Here is a 21,350-nt window from a genome sequence, read left to right as displayed (position 1 = left end):
ACTCTTCTGAACTCCCTTAGGCTTCAGCCTGGAGAACCTGGACCCAGAGAAGCTGTCAATCTCCCTCACTGGCTCCCAGCTTGGGATGAGCAGGATGGATCCTCTGGAGAGGCTGGTCAACGAGGTATGCCAAGCCTTGGGAGCTCTTCTGAAGAGTGATACTGGGAGAATGGGCACAGGCTGCCTCGGTGGTGGAAGAACCTATGCTAAATGGGGGAAGGTGTGAACTGTTTTCTTTTCTCTGCCCAGGTCATGTCATCAGTCAGTGCCCTCTACCATGTGAGGAACTTCACCATCTCCCAGATCAGGTATGGGATGCAACATTTCCTCTGCCAACATCCTCATTTCATTACCTTCACCATCTCCTGTGCCCTATGCAGCTATTTATCTGTCCTGCAAGGATGGAGAGGATGGGAAAAGCTAAGAGGGGATGTGTAATTGGAGCACACTGTAATTGAGCACCTTCTGTGTGCTCTCAGGGGAAAACCAGTAAAGGTGCTGGAGACAGGGCCCAGCCATCCTGTCTTGCTCAGAGCTCTTCTCTCCCCTCAGAAATCTCAGTGGGAGCATGGAGGTCACTGGAGACCTCTACCTAGACACAGCTGTCCATGCTGATGTTACAGAGATTCTGGAAGCCCTGACTACACTCTCAGACCTCTCCATGGACCTGACATCCCTCTCAGTGGAGGGTGAGGACAGTCCCCATGTGTGGTGTGGGCAGGGTCACTGCCAAATCTGCACACCCAGCACTTCTTTCCTGTTCCTTCAGGGTCCAAGCTTGGTCTGCATGTGTACCCTCTCTCCTTCCTGGTGACCAACAGACACTTCAGCCAGAAGCTTCAGGATCCACTCTCTGAAGAGCACCACAATCTCTCCAGGGACCTTGATGATGTGGTAGGAATGGGGCTGGTGGGAAGAGGGGATTAAGGTCCTCCCAGCAGGGTGAGAAGAGGAGCCATAGGGAGGGGAGGAGGGGCTGCTTTGGGGTGTCCAAACACCCCCAAAAGCTGTCGGAGAGCTGATCACAACCTTTCTTCCAGGTGGCGAGAGTCCTGAGTGATTACCCATCCTTCCTGAAAGTGATCATAAGAGAATTCCTGTGAGTTGGGAGCAGGGGTTCTGCTGGGGCAGGGATGTACAGGGGCAGGGAGCTCTCTTTTCAGACATTAGCCAACAGGTCATGGCTGATAGGTGCATATTTTTGGCTACAGAAGGATTTGCAGAGGAAGCTGAGGTCAAGCATTAAACCATGGTATCAGTGGTGACTTGTTGGACCTCTAGGGTTGTCCCTTCCATCCCATGGCTCCCTGAATGCAGAGATCTCTTCCTACTGAGCAAAATCCTCTGGGAGCAGGCTGTGTGTGCCCATCCCACTGTGGGGTCATGGTGGGACTGGCAGCTGCTGGAGCTCTTCCCAACCCTGTCTGCAGGCCTGGCTCCGTGATCTGCCATGGGAACATGATATTCCGTCAGCCTGCTCCAACCAGCATGGAAGTTTTGCAGAAGCTTGTGCTCTCAGTTGGGCCAAACCAGGCTTTGGGTGACTCTGACATTCATGTGGATCCATATTCTCTCTCTGTGGGAGGTAAGCTCCCCCTCTGGGATGTGGGTACATGAGCTCCACTGTGAGCAGAGTAGATCCACAGCTGACCAGACCCTGATCCCTTGTGTGAAGACAAGGTGAAAGGTATTGGCTGGTGAGGCGACCAGAACGTAAAATGTTAGTAACAGTTTTGCCCTCTCCCTCTGCATAGCCTGGGGAATTGGGGTTGGAGACCTTCTGGTGTAGGATGGAAGGAAAAGGCATAAAGGGTGTGGAACAGGTCTTTATTATATTTCATATATTTATCTTGGAGCAGAGTTGGGTGGCTGGCACCCTGTGGGGCAGAAATAGCTGCTCCAGGCTCTAAATGCTGTGCTCTGCTCCGTTCCAGAGGACACCCTGGACCCTCCCTCACGCCAGCCAGGCTTCCCAGCCTACGGAGTGGTCTTCATGGTCATAGGCGGCCTCTGCATCATCACCGCACCCATTGTGCTCGTGGTAAGGGCGAGTTCTGTCTGCTGGGCTGCACGAGCAGCCTTGGCCCTTGTGTGGGGTGGGCTGAGGGACTCTGTGGGGCTACTGCAGTCGCTGTCTTTTCCTCCCCAGTGCCTGGGCACCAAGAGGCTGGGGTGGCAGCATGGAAGAGCCCTTTGGGATGGAAGAGACCCTGAAGTGAGGGTCCAGACTTTGGAAATGGATAACCAGGGGTTCTGGACAGAGGTGAGTGGCCTTTGCATCCCTTGGATTATTTTCTGTGCCTGGGAGCTGGTGTTTCTGCAGGTCATAGGTTCTTCTGTTACCTGGTGATGATCTCTGGGGTTGGAAGGAAGGGACCTTCGTTCCTGCCTTTGCTCGAGCTGTTTAAAGTGACTTTTCCCCTCTCCCCTGCAGGACTCTGAGGATGGCCACTTTGAGTGGCAAAGTACTTCTGCCTGAGGAGAGAAGAAGCAGCAACGGGGGGGGGGGGGGGGGGGTGGAGCTGGGAGAGGGGTTGTAGTTGGGAAGGAGATGCTAAGAAGCTCTCCCTGTTCATACAGCAGCAGCTGCCAGGCACGTGCTGAGCGGAGTGCGGACTCAGGTGTGTAAAGGAGTAATTTTGTATCTTTAAATAAACAGTTTGTAGACCGTGAAACCCAGTTCTGAAGGACGTGTGTCTGCTCTGGGGGTAGTATTGAACCCTCCTCCCTCTGTGGGCAACCTTGCCCTGGGCTCCCAGTCCCAGCAGCGCCATGTGCTGCTGCTCTTAACTGGTGACAGTGAGCCGGGCTTGGTCCTCTCCAGCCCTGGGATAACAGCCTTAGTGTGGGGGGCAGTTAAAAAAGCAATCATGTGGATGCCAGTCCTGCAGTCACTTTTCCATCCCTGCAGCGCTTTCCCCTTATAGCACCCTGGATTTTATTTCAGATCCTGCTCTGCATGCTAAGTGCTCTACAGTCTTTATTTCAGATCAAGCTCTGTGCTACTCTCATTCTGCAGTCTCTATTCTGGCCTCAGTGTTAAGGTCTTTATTATGCAATTTTTTTTTTTCATCTCCAGGCCGACTGCCTCTATTTCAGGCAGGCTGAGGCATTTTAGTTCAGCTCCACAATCAGCACCATGTCCCCATGATCTTTATAAACGCCTCAATGAGATCCCAGCTCTCCTCTCACAAAACTTTTTCACCGCCAGCTCTGCCTCTTCTTCCTTCCCCCTGCGGCCAGGTGCAGCTGCTCGTGCACCAGAACAGGATCTTTATTTCAGGTCAGCTCTGACCTCCACAGTCCTGGGCTGCGAGTGGGGGGGTGTGGCGCCGCTGAGGGCTCGGGCTGAGGTGGAACTCCGCTCCGCCGAGGGGCCGGCAGGAGAGGCGGAACTCCGCTCCCCTCGGGGCAGGGCCGAGGGGCCGGCAGGAGAGGCGGAACTCCGCTCCCCTCGGGGCAGGGCCGAGGGGCCGGCAGGAGAGGCGGAACTCCGCTCCCCTCGGGGCAGGGCCGAGGGGCCGGCAGGAGAGGCGGAACTCCGCTCCCCTCGGGGCAGGGCCGAGGGGCCGGCAGGAGAGGCGGAACTCCGCTCCCCTCACGGCAGGGCCGAGGGGCCGGCAGGAGAGGCGGAACTCCGCTCCCCTCGGGGCAGGGCCGAGGGGCCGGGCCGCGCGTGCGCGCGGGCTGAGGTTGGCGGGACCGCGCCTGCCTTGAAAGGACGGCTGTGATTGGACAGGACGGAGAAAGGCGGGCTGGGATTGGCGGGAGTGGGGCCGTGAGGGCTCAGTCGGGCGGAGCCAGGGCTGCTGGGAGGGTCCGCCGTCCCGCTCCCGAGGGCCCCGTCCCCTTCTCCGGATTCCGGGTCGCAAAGGCGGACTCTGCGGTAGAAGCACGGACCAGGGAACGGCGGTGACATGGTGGGGAGGGGGCTCGGCGGCGGGGAGCGGAGAGGGCGTGCAGAGCCCGCCGCTGGCTCTGACCGCCTCTTCCCCCGCAGCGGTTCCGCTTCTGCGGGGACTTGGACTGCCCCGACTGGGTGCTGGCCGAGATCAGCACACTGGCCAAAATAGTTGAGTGTCCGCGCTCCTCGCGTCCCCCTGCTCTTCCCCCGCCTGCTGCGAGCCCGCTGCTCACACTCCTTCTCCTCCGCAGTCCTCGGTGAAGCTGAAGCTGATCTGTGCCCAGGTGCTGCGGGACCTGCTGGGGGAAGCCATCGACGTAAGTGTGGGGCTACCGCAATGGGGGCCAAGTGTTTCAGCACTACAGTGACATAATCAACAAAATTAATCTCGTGTTCTTCATGCAAGCCTCAGCGTTAAGAACGCTACCGGCCTCTACTAGTAGTAATAATATGCATAGTAAGTGCTATTAGTATTAATGTTTAGGTAAAAATTGTTAGTGTTAACAGTGGTAGTAAGTGCGTTAGCTGGTGTTTACCATGATGCTCGGCTCCCCCACAGTATGACAAGATCCTGAAGCTGACCTCAGATGCAAAGTTAGGTGAGCACTGCTGTCCTTACCACCATCCCCCAATGGACCCGTGCTCCAGGGATGGGCAGCAATGCATCTGGGAATACCTTGCCAAAGTGACAGAGCTCATCCTCCCTCCTGTCTGCAGAGTCAGGGGATGTGAAGGCGACCATCGCTGTCCTTGGCTTCATCCTTTCCAGTGCAGCCAAACACAATGTAGACAGTGAATCTCTGTCAAGTGAGCTGCAGCAGCTGGGACTGCCTAAAGGTAAGGGAAACCCTCGTGGTGGCACCGTGAGCCAGACGTGGTGGGATGTTGCTGACAGTTCACACCCAGCTGGTGGCCAGACTGGCTGTCGTGCTGTCCTCCATCTCCTCCCTTCTGTGCCACCAATCTCTGGGGGCTCCTCAGGTGTTTTGGTGGGGTTTGGCAGCTGCAGGTCTGGTGTGAGCAGAGCAGTTCTGTGATCTCCCCTCACAAACAGAGCATGCCAGTGGGTTGTGCCGTTCCTATGAGGAGAAGCAGAGCCCTCTCCAGGACAGGCTTAGGGCCTGCAGCCTGCGATGTGAGTGGGGTGTTGGGTATTAATAGGGGCATGGGGGTCAGTCACTGTGCTGGAGTGAGCCGGGGTGCTGACCTCATCCCACTGCCCACCCTAGTGAGCCAGCTGGGCTCAGTGCGCTGGCGGGTGGATTACACTCTCAGCTCCAGCGAGCTGCAGGAAGTCAACGAGCCCGTGGTGCACCTGACCTTCAACGTGCGGGACAGAGAGTGTGACAAGATGACGGCTGTCCCTGTGACGCTCTCGGCCAACAAGTTCTGGGTGCTGCTGGCAGGTGAGGTGCCAGGAGAGGGGTGGCAGCAGGGATCTCTGTGAGGGATTCTGCAGGGGGAGATGCTGGAAGGGATGCTGCATACCAGCAGCTCCCCCGCATCTCCGTCCTCTCTCTGCAGAGCTGAAGCAGGCCCAGACCTTGATGAACACCCTTCTCTGAGGAGCCAGAAAAGGGCCACGGCGGGAGGATGCGACACTGGGTTGGGGGGGTCCAGATCGGTGCTCCTGGCTGGGGAGGAGGACGTTTCCCTTCCCTCCGGGTTTCCGGGGGTCCCCGGGACAGCTCCAATAAAGTCCCAGTGACAAAACAGCTGTGTCCCGGCGTTGTGCAACATCTCCCAGCGGCGGGACGGCCTCGGCAGGACCCCACCTTCCGGTATCACCACGTAGCCAATGGGATCGCGCTCCGCCCGCGGCGCAGCCAATGGGAGCGCGTACCGCCTGCCGCTCAACCAATGGGGGCGGGCCGTGCCTAGCGGCGGTGGCGGCGAGCTCGGGCTACGCTGTGCGGTCGCGGCCATGCCCGAGTGCCCGGAGCTGCACCTGGCCGGGCGCTTCATCAACGGGACGTGCGGAGAGCTGGTGTTCGCGGGCGGCGTGGAGCGCTCGCCGGTGGGCCGCGGCCCGGAGGTGCCCTTCCGCAGCGAGGCCTACAGCATCTCGGCCATTGCCCGGGGCAAGGAGCTGCGGCTGACGCTGAGCGCGCTGGACCCCGCCGCCGGCCCTGCCCCGCAGGACCTCGTGTTCCGCTTCGGCATGTCGGGGTCGTTCCGGCTGTGCCCCGCCGCCGAGCTGCCCCGCCATGCCCACCTGCGCTTCCTCACCCGGGAGAGCCCCCCGCGCGCCCTCTGCTTCGTGGACCCCCGGCGCTTCGGGTCGTGGCGCCTGGGGGACGCCTGGCAGCCGGAACGCGGGCCCTGCGTTATCTCCGAGTACCAGGCGTTCAGGTGAGCGTCCTGAGGAATGCCTCCTGCTTGGGTTTGGCTGCTTTTCCTGCACGGACATGTCCAGGTGACTCTTCTTGACGGCCCGTGCTCTTTTGCAGGGAGAATGTGCTGAAGAACCTGGATGACAGGGTTTTTGACAAGCCCATCTGTGAGGTCCTCTTAAACCAGAAGTATTTCAATGGAATTGGGAATTACCTGCGTGCTGAGATCCTGTACAGGTAAGGTGGGTTGAGCACCCTCTGACTTGCCACGGAGGTTTAGTCTCTTAAGAGATTGCTGGAGCTTGACTAAGCCAGCGGTGCCTCCTCACCTGGTAGACACTGGAAGTGCCAGAAGCAAGACTTCAGGCTTGTGTGTAACCCTCTCAGGTTGAAGATCCCTCCCTTTGAAAAAGCTCGGACGGTGCTGGAGGCTCTGCAGGAGCAGGAGAAGAGCAAGAAGGTGGGGAATACCAGGTGCTTTCACAGGCTCGGAAAGCAGCAGGTTTCCAGACAGATGCCAAAAGTAGGAGTTTGGTTGCCCGTGGCCCTTCACTCTTCTGCCCTAAGGAAGTCTAGAAGAGATTTTGGGGTGGGTGAAGAGGAAGAGGTGAGGGAAACAAACACCTTGGAAGCTTAAAATCTCCAAGGGAAGGCTGCAGTAAGGCCCGAGGCTGATCTTGTGGCCTCGGGGGAGAGGAAGTGGTTATTTTAAGCCTGAAAACAAACTACACGACCTGCTGGTGGCGTTTCTGTGTGCTGGACCTCTTTCACGTCTTTGTAGCTAAGTTGGAAGCCTGCTGTGTGGTGAGCTCAGGGCTGTAATGTGTATTGAGAGTGGCAGCTCATACTCTGGAGGGCAGGAGATGTGGAAGAAGATGGGAGGAGAGAAGCTGAGGAAACAGAGGAGCTGGCAGGTGACTTCTCTGTCCTTCTCCATGTCGGCAGGATCCTTCCCTGACACTGAGCAAGAAGGTGAAGCTGAGGCAAGAGAACCCAGATCTCCTGGAGCTGTGCCACACTGTGCCCAAGGAGGTCATCACGGCAGGTGAGGGGACAAGGCAAGCAGCAGGGAGTCTGGGGATTTGCACTCTCAGCACCAGGAGGTTTTGGGGGACACCCTGACATGGTGATCACAGCTTCTGCTCTGATTCTGTCCTTTCCCTGTCTCCCCTCCCAGAGCTCTTGGACCCTGAGCACTCAGATAATTACGCTGCCTTCAAGGACTGGCTGCAGTGTTACTTGGTGCCTGGCATGAGCTCCCTGCGTGACCGCAGTGGCAGGACCATATGGTTCCAGGTAGGAGCTGGGGAAACCCCCAAACCACTCCTCCGAGGGGACACCAGCCTGTTTTCTGCTTGCTGAGACTCCCATTACACTGTGTGGCTGGGGGTCTCCCTCTCCATCAAGCTGCTGGGCATGGGGGTGACAAGGACCTCCTGTGGGGTGGGCAGCCAGCTAATGGATGGTGAGCAGTCGGGAGCAGATGGAGGGAATGGGGGGTTTGGGTGGTCTGGCAGCCCCGATTTTCCCTCCTGGGTGCTGTGTTAGGGATCTTGCAGGTACAGGGATGATTGGCAGAGTCCCTAAGGCACAGGGCAAGCAGAGCAAGCCCAACTCCCCTGCCTTCCCAGGGAAATGTGGCTGTTTCCCTATCACTGCAATGGCTATAGGATGGAGAAGGGGTGGGGATTCTGCCGCTGCCTGCGGGATGACTGTACACAGTCAATGCTCTGTCCCTTCCTTACAGGGAGAGCCTGGCCCCATGGCTCCCAAAGGTGAGTTTCCTCTCCCCTTCTTCTGGGACCCACTCTTGCTCTGGGGTGGCTGGAGCCTGGGAAACCCTGTTCTTGCTGTGCAGCACAAGGGCACAGGCAGGAGCAAAGCCATGCTCTCTGGGGTGCTGACAGGCCTGTGACAGTTGTTGGCGCCAAGGGACAGAAGCCATTTGTCCCCAAGGCTTCCTACCAGGATCCAAACCTGCCTGTGTGCAGCTGTTGGATGTTTTTTCATCCTGTACTTCCTCAGAAGAGCACCCATGTGAGCTTACTGTGCCATAAGCTGGTCCCTTGGGATGCAGGCTCTCCCTCATCCCACCTCATCCGGGTACATCATCTCACACAGGGCAGAGACCCCGCAAGACTCCCCGCAAGAGCTCTCAGGTGAAGGCAGACCCCGAGGCACCCTGCCCCAAGGTGAGCAGCTCTCTGGCTGCGTCTGGCTGCCCATGGCTTGCTCGGGCTGCTCCTGAGTGCATGGTGATGATCCTACATGGAATTTCCCCTCTTGCCTACGCAGGTCACCCCACGTGCCTTGAAACAGCGCCGCAGGGCTGCAGTGACCCCCCTGAAGTCAGAGGTAAAGGAAAAAGAGAAGGAAGAGGAGGCTGACAGGCCAAGGACAGGACGTGCTCATGGAAGGAGGAAAGTGACTCCTGCTCCAGCCTTGCCTGAGGTGCCTCTGAGTGTCAGAACAAGCCGCCGGCTATCTGCTCGCAGGGGCCAAGGTGAGACTGGCAGTCCCTGTGGCTTTGGTGCCCACATGGGGGCTGTGGGAGATTTCCCTTGTGGCAAGGGGCTGAGGGGTGCCAAAAGGCAGGAGAGGAGCCTGTGGGGCAAGAGCCAGACCTCCCCTTGCCCTCCTCTGACTCATTTCCTTTTCCTTCTCCAGCTGCAGCCCCTGCTGTGTGAGTGTCACCTGCTACCACATCCTGAGGGACAAGGAAGGAGCCAAGAGGAGCTCAGCCAGCAGCTGGCCACACACAGTGAAAATGGAGCTGCTCTGTACCTGTACTCACTCTTCTTTGCTGCTGTTGCATCCCACCAGTGTGGGAGGGAGAAGCTGAGTGTGGTGTTGAGGCTTTTTCTTGCTGTCCACAGGCATATGGGGTGAAAAAGGGCCAAGAGCACGTCTTGTGCTGGACTCTGACCATTCCCTCTGCCTCTTCCCTTTCTGGCTGCTGATCCAGTCACTGTTTTTAGCTGACTAATAAAGTATTTTGTGTAGAAATCACCATGTCTGCCTTTTCATGCAAAGGATAAAACCTTCTGCCCAGTCTCTTCCTCCACATCAGCCCCCCAAAATAAAGGTGAGTTCAGCCTCCCCAGTGCCAGGACTGAGATCCTGCTCATGCAGACAGTATGAGTGCAACTACACTAAGTTAAGAAAACAGGCTGGAGCTTGTTTTTATCTAATTATCTTGATTTTTTTTTTTTTGTGCTTCCTCTTCTGCAAGGGCAGTGCCAAGGGGCAGACAGGGGGAGAAGGGGTGGAGTGAGTTTTTACACTCACTGCTAGACAAGATGAAGGCTGCTGCACCAGGAGTCACTGCAGAAGCTGCTGCTCCCCCAACCTCTACAGCTGGAGCAGAGCCTGTGCAGGGCGACCAGCCTGTCTGCACCTTTGTCCACACTTAAATGAGCTCAGAACTCACTCAAGACCACCTACCCTGCTTGGGCAGTGAGAGCAGCTGTCCTCCTTCCCTGAGGAGCAGGGTTTTTTAAGTGCTGCTATCTGACACTTGGGTGCAGGACATGGGGACACTGCCCTTCCCTGGAACTACTGCCTTGCACAACTCTTGGCATTGGAAGCAGCTCAGTGTGATTTGAGCCCAGTGTTGGTCCAGGTGGCTGCAGCAGCAGCAAGATGATGTCTGGTGTCAGCAGCTCCGGACCAGGAGGACGGAGAGCACACGGAAGGGGGTGAAGGAAAGCCTCAGGCCCTGTTTCTCCAGTGGCAGGCAGCCCCATCCAACCGGCCGTTCCAGGAGGTCACAGCTGGGGAGCAAAGCACAAACCTGAAGGGACTGATCACCATGCCCACACACCCCCAGCCCTCTGGGATGGACTCACAGCATGGCCTCCTTAATGGGGAGGGAGGTCTGGAGCCAGGCGGTGACTGTGCTGCCATGAGCCTCATAGAGCCGAACCACCACAGCCTCAGGTCTGTCCTCGGCCTTTGGGGGAGTTCAGACAGATGAGATAGGCACAGCCTCCCCAGCACAAGTTGCTGTGCTCAGCTGAGCCTGACCACCACTCAAGTGTGGCCAAAACAGCAAGCCCTGCTCAACAATAGCACTGTAGCCCCTCTGCCCACCCCTCCTCTACCCCAGCACCTGCCTGCTTGACAGTCTCCAGCACAATGGCAGGTGAGCTGACAGAAAAGGCACTCCAGGCTGGGCATGGGGCACAATTGGCTGGGACCACATGGAGGGGGAAATTCACGTTGTAGGCTTGCTGAATCACACCAGCCTCCTGGAAGGAACCTGCAGCACAAGAACCTCTCTCTAGTCAGCCTCTCTATGTGCACAGCCCAAGGCTCACTGGAGCATCTCCCACCCTGCATGTCCCCATGGGGCCTAGCACTGCCTGTCACTCACCCTGGTGAGGCATCACAGCATAGGTGAACTGGTGGAGCCCAATGTCTGCTGTGGAATCAGGGGACTTGGGTGCTCTGAGCCTAAGGCAACATAAGGTTAGTGAGACCGGTGCCTTGGCAGCACCCACTGTCACCCAGAGCAGAGCCAGAGCACTGTGACAAGACAACAGCTTTCCTTGCTATTCGAGGCTGGGCCCTGAAGTGGAAGCAAACACACAACAGCAAACAGATCCTGGACAGTCCCAGAAGCTGGGATGGCTTGGATGGGATAGGATGACACCTGAGGTGTGATCCTGCAAAAACTGTGGCTGACAGAGTCAAACTCAAACAGGCAGTTTCTTTTAGCTTTATATGCATCCATAACATTAACAGTCCTGTTTCTTTCCTCTCCTTAAGCCTCCCTTCCGAGGGCATGTTCTGGTTAGCAACAGAAAAGCTACCTGCTACAAACATGAATCTGATCTCTCCTGAATTATCTTTGAGCACAGTTCACAGGAATTAGTTCTGACTAAGGTAATGTAAGCCAGCCAAATTCTCAGAAAACAGCCAGCCACCCACTATTTCCTTTTTATAACTAAGGTCATTTAGGAGCAGGTGTTGCCTTGACTTCCAAGAGACCTCAGAAGGCAGAGTACCCACAGCAACTCCCCCCTCAGCCATCCCTTACTCACAGGGAGAGGCTGAGGATGTTCCTGTGGACCGATGCCCCATATTTGCAGTCGTTTAGCAGAGCTACCCCAAAGCCATGCTCAGAGAGATCCAGCCACTTGTGAGACCACACCTGCAGCAGGTACCAAGGGATGTGTTCACCACATGGAGCTACTGCCTGGAACAGGATCAAGCTCAGCTCCAGGAGCAGAGCAGCTCCCTCCTCACCTCGAAGCGAGCCCAGTCCCAGGACGTGTTCCAGTGTGTTGGTCGCTGCAGGTGTCCAAACTGGATCTCGTAGGTAGCGTTTGTGCTCCGGACAGCCACAGGGAACTCCACCTTCAGGAACTTGTGAGCCTCCTTCCACTCCACCTAAATGTGGCAGCAGAAGTACATCACCATGGGGGACTGACAGGCAGGGACTGCACTTCTCATGTCCCGGTGTGCAGCAGCCACAACCAAAACACACGAGAGTCTCAACACGGAAGAACCCTCTTCCACCCTTGTCCCTTGGGCCCCCCAGCCTTGGGCTGCGTTCTGCAGAGGAGGACAGGCAGCAGGGGACTCCAGGGAAGAAAACAGGGAGGGGGATATAATTCAGGCACAAGGTTCAGCTCCCTGGCTCCCAGCTGCACAGGGTGTTAGTTCCACACAGCAGCCACAGGCCAAACCTGGGTCTGGAAGCGCAGGTATGGGCACATGGCATCCAGGATGATCTCCTGGGTTAAGGTGCTGTTTTTCCCAACCTTCAGGGAGAACCTCACACTTCCCCGAAGGCCCCCACCCAGGGTGACTTTCAGAGGCTTCAGCACCGTTGTCACTGGCTTCCTAGAGAAAGGAATGAAGGCAGAGACAGTCTCAGCCTGGTAGATCCAGGTTCTCAAATCCCAATGCAGCCACAAAGTAGGCACTCACTTCTCCAGAGTGAATGGTCTCTTACAGCTAGGACTGACAGGGAGGCAAAAATCTCAGGGCAAAGCCAAAATCCAAGTCCTCCTCTACCTAGTTTCCAAGTGATAATCCATCACATCCCAGGCATCCCAGTAGAGGGGAACATCATCGAAGAGTGCAAACTGATTGGCATAGCCATCTGCAATTGACTCTCTGAAAGAAAGTGGGACAGGCAAACAGCAGCATCAGAAGGACTGGCAGTGGAGAGACTGGCACAGTGAGAAGTCCTGGGAGAGGACTTGGAGGAGCTCAACACCAGAAACTGGGTGACACAGACCTCCCGGAGTCCATCAGCCGAAGCGAGATCAGGTGCCCCATGGTGTCCACACAGACAGCAATGACCCCATTCTCCATGGTAATGAAGCCATCCTCCTTGGGAAAAGGGCAGAAACAGGTCTCACAGACCCACACCTGCGGGAGCTGAGTGCCTCCATTGCAAATTTAATATGTGGACTTGTTAGATTTCTCCTCAAATAACCTCTGACACGGGTAACACAGACCTGAGGAAATCTCCCTTGTGCTTACCTGTTCCCACACTACCACAGGCTCAGGAGGCACAAATGGCTCCTGCACTAGAGCATAGCCCATGCTGGGGACTGTCACCAGAGCTGGAAAACAAAGAGGTTCTGTTCCAACACTTGCCCCAGACTGAGCCCTAAGTCACACAACTGCTGCCCTGCTGATCTCACATCAGATCTACCACCTCCTCCCATACCATCGTCTTCTCCATGCATGCTTCAGGGGACTTTATCACCCTTCAGGTTGTCCAAAGAACAACTGAAAAGTCAATAAAGCCTTCCCCAGGGCAGGGAGAGGCAGAGCATTTCCTTGTTAGGTATCTCTGCCCCTTGTAGAGAACTCTGACACAAGAGCTACTTCCAGGTCAGACATACCCAAAGTCTCTGTTCCGTTTGGCCCAGGCCTGGAGATCACCTCGGTGCGTTCCCAGGACAAAGTGTTCAACACGAGGGTGCTCTGGGTGCTCCATTCCTCAGGCTGCAGCAGATCCCGGCACAGGGATTCCACAGCTTCCTCCTGCAGCTGAGCACCAGCCCTGCGGATCTCTGGGCAATAAAAGGGCCTGAGTTAGACCTGAGAGAGCTTCTGGCACACACTGTGCAATGTGTATACACTTTATCTCCTTCCAAGCTAACAATTGCTAATTATCATTAATTATCTATTAGTAACTAATTCAATTGTATAATTATTCTGAACTTTCTTATTTCAAGATTACAACAAGCTGTGCCAGCTCAGCTGGAAAATTCTGGTTAACGAAGCTCCTGCAAGCATCCCTGGGCAGGCAGAAACAAACCCTGGTGGGAGTCTATCCTGGCATGCCAGCAGCAAACAGGAAAGTCAATAAATTGGGATGGTTCTCAATCCCTTGGCTCCCCTGCTAGTTTAACACTATTTCAGCCATGCCTGCTTTGGCTGGCCCTGGCAGCCCAGGGTTAGAACCTCTGTAGCCCCACCAGGCAGGACCTGCTCCCACAGGTGAGGGCCCTGCTAGCCAAACTCCCTGCTCACCTGTGTAGTATTGCAGGGCATCCTCAACCACCAGCTGGATACAGCTGCCTGGCAGGACATCGTGGAATTGGTTAAGCAGCAAGAACCTAAAACAGAGAGCAGAAACCAGAGGAGAAAGCAGCGGAGAGAACAAGCTCTTTTCTCAAACAAGAGAGCCCTGCTTGCAAGACAGACAAACTAAATAACTGTTCATTATTCCCCCATTACCCAACACTTGAAAGAGAAGGATTTTTTCCCCAGCATCCTTTAAATCCCTTTATGTTAGGGCTTGTCAACTGTCATCTCGGTGAACCTCAACCACTGGCAGCAAGAGCTACTTGTTTTCACCCCTCAGGGCTATGAGACAGATTGTTACACAAGCTCAAACAAGCCAAAACTGGGGAGGAAGCTTAGGTAGGAAATGAAGCTTCCAGACGGCAGAACAGCGAGGGTTGGAGTTATCTTTCAGAAGGAGAATCAAGCAAAGCAGCTAATTCTTTCCTGGTAGGCTCCTGATCAGTTGATGACAGGGGTTGTGTACACACAGTGCTGCAGCACTGAACCCTCCCCCAGTACCACCAGGGCTCCTACGCTCCCTCACCTCCAGAGCTGCTGGAGCTGGTTGGCAGGATACTGGAACTCTCTGTCCCGAGCCACAGCCAGGGTGCTGAGCACTTCCACGTCGTGGAGAATCCGCTCACATTCCCGATTCCCCTTCTTGATCTGGTGCCGATTAAGGACAGAAGGAAGGTGCTCAGGAAATGGGTAGCTGGGAGTGGATCTCTCACACCAGCTGCAGAATCCCAGCTCCAGTGCAGGGGGGTTGGTTGCTTGCAGGTGTCATGAGTTTGCATGGCCCCCTTGCCTGGGAGTGGGACCTTCACCTGGGCCTGCGTGGTGTAGGTGCCATTGTGCAGCTCCAGGAAGAGCTCTCCCACCCAGGTGCACAGCTGGGATGACTCCTTCTCCAAGACAGAAAAGAGTTGGTCAGGAGTGGAGATCTGCACCCTGTGGGACAGACACACAGACAGTGATGAGCTAGGAAGAAGCCTGTGAAATGGCTAATGGTGCATCCAGGCTGGAAAGGTGACAGGCCTGAGAAACTGCAACACAACCACACAAAGTATTCCCCTCACCCTTCTCCTACCCTTCTCCTGTGGACCTTCCCCAGGCACAGCTGGCCATTCAGCTGGCCCCATGGCTCTCCTGGGGTGTCACAAGCAGTCCATGGCTGCCCTGTGGAGCTGTTCTTACAGCTTTTGGTGATGCTCAGATTCCATCCCCCTGAAAATTCTTCCCAGCCTTCTACTTGCTCTTCTCCCATTCTTTTGGCACTGCTGAAGACCAGACCTGTCTCAAAGCAAATGCCCCTGTTGGAGAGAGCTCTCCTTTCACCTGGGCAGCCCATCTGTGTCACTCATTCTTTTCATCCTGTCTAGCATCTTCTGCGTGGGTCCCCCTCCTCCATCTCCAAAGCCGAAGAGGAATGCGCTGTGGTTCACACGGCCTTTGTCCTTGTTGTTCTTCACTGTTTTCAGCATCTGGAGGGATTTTTGGGCAGCTGCAAATGCCCTGGCACCCAGCCCCAGCTCCATACAAGAAAGCCAGGTCAGTCTTTAGAGCGAAATGTCTCAGTCTTGCCCCTCTTTCCCAGCCCAAAGTCCCTAAATTAGGCACGGGCACATCCTGGAGTCAGGCATTGGCTGATGGACCCCAACAGCCTTTGTCCAACAATGGTTCCCAGGCAGTGCCCTCTCCCAGGAGCCTCACATCTGGCCCCAAGGGGCTGGCACTGCCCTTCTCATGCAGGTGTGGCAACCTCACTCACCTCTTCCACTCGGCCATGCATCCCATAGGAATCACCAGGGGGGAAATGAGTCAGGACTTGGGACCCATCAATGCCTTCCCAGAAAAAGGTGTGATGCTGGAGGGGAGAAAAAGGAAAATGTCCTGATGGATCAGTTCAAGGAGAGGACAAGGACAGGGAATGCAATGAGGGCAGGGGCTGGATTTGCTGCCTCTTGGACCCACACACAAGTCACAGCTTCCCATCTGGAAGCAGAAGGAATATCTAGGCCAGGGGCCTGGATGGGATCTCTAATCATGTCCTTCCTTTCCCCTAAAGCCTGACAGGACATTACTGCTACCAAAAGCTAGTGGCTTCTGGAAGCAGAGCCTGCATTAGCTGAACTGAAGAACTGTGGAACCAACAGTGCAGCCCTTGCAGAAGACTCCAGCACCCACCCATCCATCCCCTGGGGAGAAGACAAGCACAGCTCACCGGGAAGGAGTTCACCAGGTTCCAGCTGAGCTTCTGTGTGAGGAAGCGCTGGATCCCACAGCCACGCATCAGCTGGGGCAGCTGGGCTGAGTATCCAAATGTGTCTGGCAGCCAGAACTGGGAGCACAGGTGACAGGAGGGACACACACAGGTCAGCCCAACCTCACAAAGAGCAAGGGGTGGAAGGAGATGGTGGGCAAGGAAGGTGTGGTGAGAAAGAACAAGTACCTCTGAGCAGAACCGGCCAAACTGCTCATGGAAGAACCTCTGTCCCTGGAGGAACTGCCGCACCATGGACTCCCCACTGGGCAGGTTCCCATCCTGGGGAAAGGCACGGGGAGTACATGAGGAAAGCCAGGCACCAGGGAAGGAGAGATCTTGTAAGACCCCCATTCCTACCCACCTGACCTGGTAGATCATGGGGAGAACCTCAGAGCAGAGGGTTAAAGGAGGAACACACTAGGGAGTCCCAAGCTCCTTTCTCAGGGAATGATTTGGAAGGATTGTATTTTTGCTAGGCTGGACACTTCAGACAGCTGCTGTTCCTAGGCCTAGAGACCACTGCCACCCAGACAGGCTCAGCAAAGGCTCTGCTCTCCCCTGCAGCATCAGGCCTGGTCCCAGAGGGATGGCACAAGGAAGGTGTGGCAAGCCAAGCTCACCGTGCTACTCACCATTTCCACCCAGGTGCCTCCAACAGGAATGAACCGTCCCTTGGCCACGAAGTCCCGAATGCGTGCATACAGACCAGGATAGTGGTGCCGCACCCACTCGAACTGCTGCGCCTGCCGGAGCCCAGGGATCAGCCCCAGCTCCCCCCACACCCCACCCCTCCTTTTGCTGGAGAAGCAACATGCCACGAGCAGAGGAGAGGAGTCCAGAGGGAATCACTCACCTGGGAGCAGGCAAAGGTGAGCTCTGGGTTGTGCTCCATCAGGTGCACCACAGTGACCCAGCTCCGGGCGCACTTACGGATGGTCTCCTCATACGGCCACAGCCAGGCTGCAGGGACAGGCATGCTCCCATCACAGTTATCACCTAACACAAGCCCCTCACGGAGCTGGAACCTCTCTGAAACCCCTCCTGGGATGGGAAATCAAGGGGTGGAACCCAACAGGTGGAAGACAGCGGACTGTAATTCATTCCTCGTACCCGGTCCCATCAGTGTTCCAAAGGGCACAGCTAGCCAGACCCACATTCCAACATTGTCCCAGCCATGCGGCAGCACAGAGTTGCCATTCCCTTCCCTCAAGGCATGGTATCCTGTGCCTGTTCTCCCCTTGGGCAGCACACCCTGGCCTCCAGGTGAGAGGAGAGGGAATGCTGCGCTGCTCTCACCAGAGTCAATGTGGCAGTGTCCCATGGCATGGATGGTGTGCTGGCTCTCGCCGTTCCTCTGGCTGAAGATGGCTGCAGCCAGGTCACGTGCAGCGGGGAAGGTGGAGGGGTCCGTAACATCACACACATTGACCATCTGGTTGGCAGTGTACAGTGCTTGGAAACTCCTCTGGTTTTCCTCCCCGAGGAGCTGGGGTTGAGAGGGATGAATCAGCACAGATGTCACCTGCCTCCAGGAGAACTTGCCACCTCCTTTCAACACCTATCTCAGGCAGTCCTAACAGGTAAACACCACGTCTCTGCTGCACAAACACAGCCTTATGCCTTTTCTCACATGCCTTCCAAATACAGGTTCCACATATGCCAAATTCCAGGGGACTGTGCTTAACAAATCCTGCTTTGGAGCAGAAAGTGGATGAAAAAACACCTGTGGCTTCTCTCAATTCAGTCTTCTCCTACTCTAGAATATCCTGAGTTGGAAGGGACCCACAAAGATCATCAAGTCCAGAACAGTGTCAATTGTGCTAAAGCAGAAGCAGCAAACATTTTCTCCTCCAAGGTCTCAGGTCACGGAATGGCAGGAGGAGGAGGTAAAGTGAAGTTGAGGAAAAGCTGAAAGAAGGGAAGAGGAGCTCCCAGACCTGAGCCATGTCTAGCAGTATTTCCAGATCCACCAGCAGTTCATAGACATCTCGGTTGAAGACAACCAGCTCAGCATTGCTCAGGGTAACCCTCCTGTCTGGGTCTGGAGGGGCGATCATGCTGCCCTTGCCAGCTCCAAAGAGCCCATTGCAGGCCAGCTCCACATACAGTGTCAGGCTGTGTGGACAAGAGGAAACCATCAGGGAGCAGGCCACAAGCACCAGGACACACAAAAGGATGTGTGTGTCCTCAGCCTCTCAGCTTCCAACAACACCAAGCAGTGGGGGTTCTGGCTCAGCTGAGCACCCACCTGTGGGGCTCTGACCCTTTCAGGCTTCTGGTCAGGATGTAGCTGGTCTTCTCACCTTCCTTAGTCAATCCCTGCACAGGAAGATGGCACATTCAGCACGTGCCAGCAGAGGTCCGTGTCAGCAGGCTGGATGGGCAGGGTAAGATACCCCAAAAGTTCAGCTGGACAGAGGGGCGGGTCCCACATACCGCGGGATAATTGTTGGGACAAAAACAGGAACAGACCCCTTCATGCACCACCACAAAACGTGGCAGGGTTGCCAAAAGTACTCTGTACACAGCAGGGCACCTTGCACAGCCCTGAGCCCTGTCTCCATACCTGCACAGGCTGCGCATCTCGCCACACCATGCCCTCCCCATCGCTCTCCCAGACGAAGTGCACTTCCCTCCCTGCCCATGCCGGGGGGATGTTCAGCTCCACCTTAAACCAGCACGTCTCCCATCTGGAAAAGAGCAAGCAGCAACCTCAGTCCACTGTGTGACCTTCTCCTGAGGGAAAGCACTCCTCAGAGCCCTCCAAGGAAAAAACAGAGTGGGGACAGCCCATGGCTTTGATGGATTCACACACCAGGATGCTGCCTGTCCATAGACACACCTGATTTAACCTTCTGCAACCCCAGAGAAACCATCAGTGGCATCTTCTCTGACCACTGCTGAGACAAGAATCTTCTCCCAAACTTGACAAGTAAACACATACCTCCAGAAGCATCAGAGACACAACCAGGGTCACAGGGAGCTCTCAGAAGAAAAGAGCAAGAAACTGGTCTGTCCCCTCATGGAATCTCCCTCAGGACCTCTGGGCAGGCACCTCCAAGCACTCAGCAGGGAAGAAGATCATCTCAGGTCTTCACCAGGGAGAGCTTGTGACGACTCACCCACACAAATAACTCTGAGACACGAGCTCCGACCCCACCACGGGCGCAGCAGCACCAAAACCTGGTACTCACGTGGGCCCGAAGGACTCTCCCACTCGAGCCGGCCCGAATTCCTGCACGACAGCCTCATCGTACGGGATGCGCCGCGGGGTCTGGAAGCAGGAGAGCGATGCCGGTGGACAGCGATCCCCAAAGAGCCTGAGGTCGGAGATGGCCGGGACACATGAATAAGATCAGATCACGGGGTGGTACAGAGAGCTTCCACAGCACGGCTGGATCGCCCTGCCGCCAACACCCTCAATAATATGAACAGATCACCGAGTAACAACGCGTCCTGTTGGCCCCTGGTGGCCAAGGGAGGGCTGGGGGGTGGCTGAGGGGCTGCGTTGTGGAGCCCCGAGACAGCCCTCCGTGCCCACTAAGGAGTGTGTGTGCGATTTGTCCCCTCAGAGTGTCTCCACTGAGCTCCCCGAACCCCCGCACCCGGGAGCGCCCCGGGGCAGCATCCCCAGCCCGAGGGGACACACCGGAGCTCGTCCCGACCGCCGCCAGCACCCCGGGAGTGTCCCGGAGAGTCTCCCCCGCCGCCCACCTGCCCCGCAGGTTGCAGTCCGTGAAGTAGGTGTCAGAGAGGAACTTCTCCACTCGCTCCAGGGCCGTCCGCCGGTGCTTGATCGCGGCCATGACGGCAGCACTGCCCCCGCCCCGCGCAGGCGCGGCCGAGCTCGTTCGGAGCCCGCTCGTATCCGGTTCGGAGCCCGCTCGGATCCCATTCGGATCCCATTCGGAGCTCGCTCGGATCCCATTCGGAGATCGCCCAGAGCTCTCTCGGAGCCCGTTCGGAGCTGTTCGGAGATGTTCGGAGCCCGCCCGCAGGAGCCAGCCCGGCCCTCAGCGGATCAGGGCGGCCCCGGGGATCGCCCTCCTCATTTCCAGACCCCGTCGTGCAGGAATTCGGGCCGGCTCGAGTGGGAGAGTCCTTCGGGCCCACGTGAGTACCAGGTTTTGGTGCTGCTGCGCCCGTGGTGGGGTCGGAGCTCGTGTCTCAGAGTTATTTGTGTGGGTGAGTCGTCACAAGCTCTCCCTGGTGAAGACCTGAGATGATCTTCTTCCCTGCTGAGTGCTTGGAGGTGCCTGCCCAGAGGTCCTGAGGGAGATTCCATGAGGGGACAGACCAGTTTCTTGCTCTTTTCTTCTGAGAGCTCCCTGTGACCCTGGTTGTGTCTCTGATGCTTCTGGAGGTATGTCAAGTTTGGGAGAAGGTTCTTGTGCCACCCTGAGCGAGAAGGCAGAAACCCCCTCATCGCTGTCCCTCAGCCTAAGCAATCCTGCACCCTCCTCTCCATGTCCTGATTTGCCTCTAAATCGCCCCAAAATGTCATTATGATCAGGAGGGAAGGAAGAATCTGTACACGATGCTCAGCCCTGATGTTTTAATGGAAATACTGCGCTACAGTCAAGTTTACAACATTGGCGTAGAAATCACATGGGTTGTGGGGCCGAGGATCACGTTACAGAATACAAAAAGCAAGATTAAAGAAAAAAAAAAAGGCAAAACTCTGCTATTGTACAGGCTTGGAGCAGAGCTGGGATGTCAGCTGGAGCACCAGAGGCAGAGGTGTCCCCACAGTGTGTCCCAGGGACCTGCACCAGCCCCCCCTTGGCTCAATGACAAGCAGGCACAGGCTCCTGGGACAGGACCCCCACCAAAACAGCAGCAGCTGATACTTCCAAGCTGGTTAAAAATCTAAATCACACAAAATTCTCCCTTCCAGATCACCTCGAGCATACATAATGAAAAAAAAAAAAAACTAACAGAGAGGAGTGTGCATGACGCCTTTGGAATGGAAGAGGACACATGAGAGCCCCTTCCTGCCTGGTTACAGCAAAGGAGGAGAAAGGAGTCGGGTGATTTATTGCTAGCAAAGTGTGAAAAGGCCCTGCTGGGCTCTTCCTTCTCTCCCTCTCTCCATAGGAGGCTCCCATTCCAGACCTGCTTGCTGTGCATTGGCTGCCAATGACTCGTGGCCCCTTGGGGCTGTGACTTCCATCCGGCTCCAGGTCCCCCCACTCCAGCCCTGCTCCACAGCCTCTCTCCCCAGAAGGAAAGGAGCTGTGGTGGCAGGAAGAGAACCTGGAACTAGATGGTATTTAAGGTCCATTCCACGGTTCTGTGAACCTGCTCTCTC

At 56.2% G+C, this 21,350-nt stretch overlaps 3 protein-coding genes across 3 annotated transcripts; 2 read left to right on the top strand and 1 right to left on the bottom strand.

The window, feature by feature from the left end:
• Positions 1-3,665: 3,665 nt before the first annotated feature.
• COMMD4 (COMM domain containing 4) lies at positions 3,666-5,667 on the top strand. The gene is made up of 8 exons (XM_062501225.1): positions 3,666-3,920; positions 4,001-4,072; positions 4,156-4,221; positions 4,464-4,503; positions 4,622-4,741; positions 4,959-5,039; positions 5,134-5,310; positions 5,429-5,667. Exons 1-8 carry the CDS (start codon positions 3,918-3,920, stop codon positions 5,467-5,469), a joined length of 600 nt encoding a protein of 199 aa, XP_062357209.1. The 5' UTR covers positions 3,666-3,917; the 3' UTR covers positions 5,470-5,667.
• Positions 5,668-5,813: 146 nt separating this feature from the next.
• Positions 5,814-9,267, top strand: NEIL1 (nei like DNA glycosylase 1). The gene is made up of 9 exons (XM_062501224.1): positions 5,814-6,256; positions 6,355-6,474; positions 6,625-6,697; positions 7,183-7,282; positions 7,415-7,533; positions 7,985-8,012; positions 8,359-8,429; positions 8,533-8,740; positions 8,905-9,267. The coding sequence occupies exons 1-9, from the start codon at positions 5,829-5,831 to the stop codon at positions 8,922-8,924; spliced, it is 1,167 nt and encodes a 388-aa protein (XP_062357208.1). The 5' UTR covers positions 5,814-5,828; the 3' UTR covers positions 8,925-9,267.
• A 95-nt stretch (positions 9,268-9,362) lies between these two features.
• MAN2C1 (mannosidase alpha class 2C member 1) lies at positions 9,363-19,845 on the bottom strand. Its single transcript, XM_062501833.1, has 26 exons — positions 19,754-19,845; positions 19,234-19,359; positions 18,606-18,729; positions 18,288-18,358; positions 17,977-18,154; positions 17,336-17,525; positions 16,893-16,999; positions 16,672-16,782; positions 16,226-16,318; positions 15,998-16,114; positions 15,545-15,640; positions 15,112-15,257; positions 14,601-14,724; positions 14,318-14,439; positions 13,738-13,823; positions 13,104-13,274; positions 12,736-12,818; positions 12,488-12,582; positions 12,262-12,363; positions 11,931-12,087; positions 11,488-11,631; positions 11,283-11,392; positions 10,613-10,692; positions 10,353-10,498; positions 10,086-10,189; positions 9,363-10,010 (listed from the first exon to the last, which is right to left on the bottom strand). The coding sequence occupies exons 1-26, from the start codon at positions 19,843-19,845 to the stop codon at positions 9,893-9,895; spliced, it is 3,093 nt and encodes a 1,030-aa protein (XP_062357817.1). The 3' UTR covers positions 9,363-9,892.
• Positions 19,846-21,350: the final 1,505 nt, after the last annotated feature.

This window comes from Cinclus cinclus, chromosome 13 (genome assembly GCF_963662255.1).
Source record: "Cinclus cinclus chromosome 13, bCinCin1.1, whole genome shotgun sequence".
NCBI lineage: Eukaryota > Metazoa > Chordata > Aves > Passeriformes > Cinclidae > Cinclus > Cinclus cinclus.
Note: the sequence above shows the minus strand (reverse complement) of the source record. Positions and strands in the feature narration are given on the sequence as shown.

What these genes read in the sequence shown, in the direction of transcription:
- COMMD4 (XM_062501225.1), top strand. An exon ending in TCAGCACACTGGCCAAAATA is followed by an intron (nt 4,073 to 4,155) that starts GTTGAGTGTCCG and finishes TCTCCTCCGCAG; the next exon opens with TCCTCGGTGAAGCTGAAGCT. An exon ending in GTTCTGGGTGCTGCTGGCAG is followed by an intron (nt 5,311 to 5,428) that starts GTGAGGTGCCAG and finishes CTCTCTCTGCAG; the next exon opens with AGCTGAAGCAGGCCCAGACC.
- NEIL1 (XM_062501224.1), top strand. Translation starts at nt 5,829, where the DNA reads ATGCCCGAGTGCCCGGAGCTGCACCTGGCCGGGCGCTTCATCAACGGG. An exon ending in TCCGAGTACCAGGCGTTCAG is followed by an intron (nt 6,257 to 6,354) that starts GTGAGCGTCCTG and finishes GCTCTTTTGCAG; the next exon opens with GGAGAATGTGCTGAAGAACC. An exon ending in ATCTGCTCGCAGGGGCCAAG is followed by an intron (nt 8,741 to 8,904) that starts GTGAGACTGGCA and finishes TTCCTTCTCCAG; the next exon opens with CTGCAGCCCCTGCTGTGTGA.
- MAN2C1 (XM_062501833.1), bottom strand. Translation starts at nt 19,845, where the DNA reads ATGGCCGCGATCAAGCACCGGCGGACGGCCCTGGAGCGAGTGGAGAAG. An exon ending in TGCATGGCCGAGTGGAAGAG is followed by an intron (nt 15,258 to 15,544) that starts GTGAGTGAGGTT and finishes AAATCCCTCCAG; the next exon opens with ATGCTGAAAACAGTGAAGAA. An exon ending in CAGCTCCAGCAGCTCTGGAG is followed by an intron (nt 13,824 to 14,317) that starts GTGAGGGAGCGT and finishes TCTCTGTTTTAG; the next exon opens with GTTCTTGCTGCTTAACCAAT.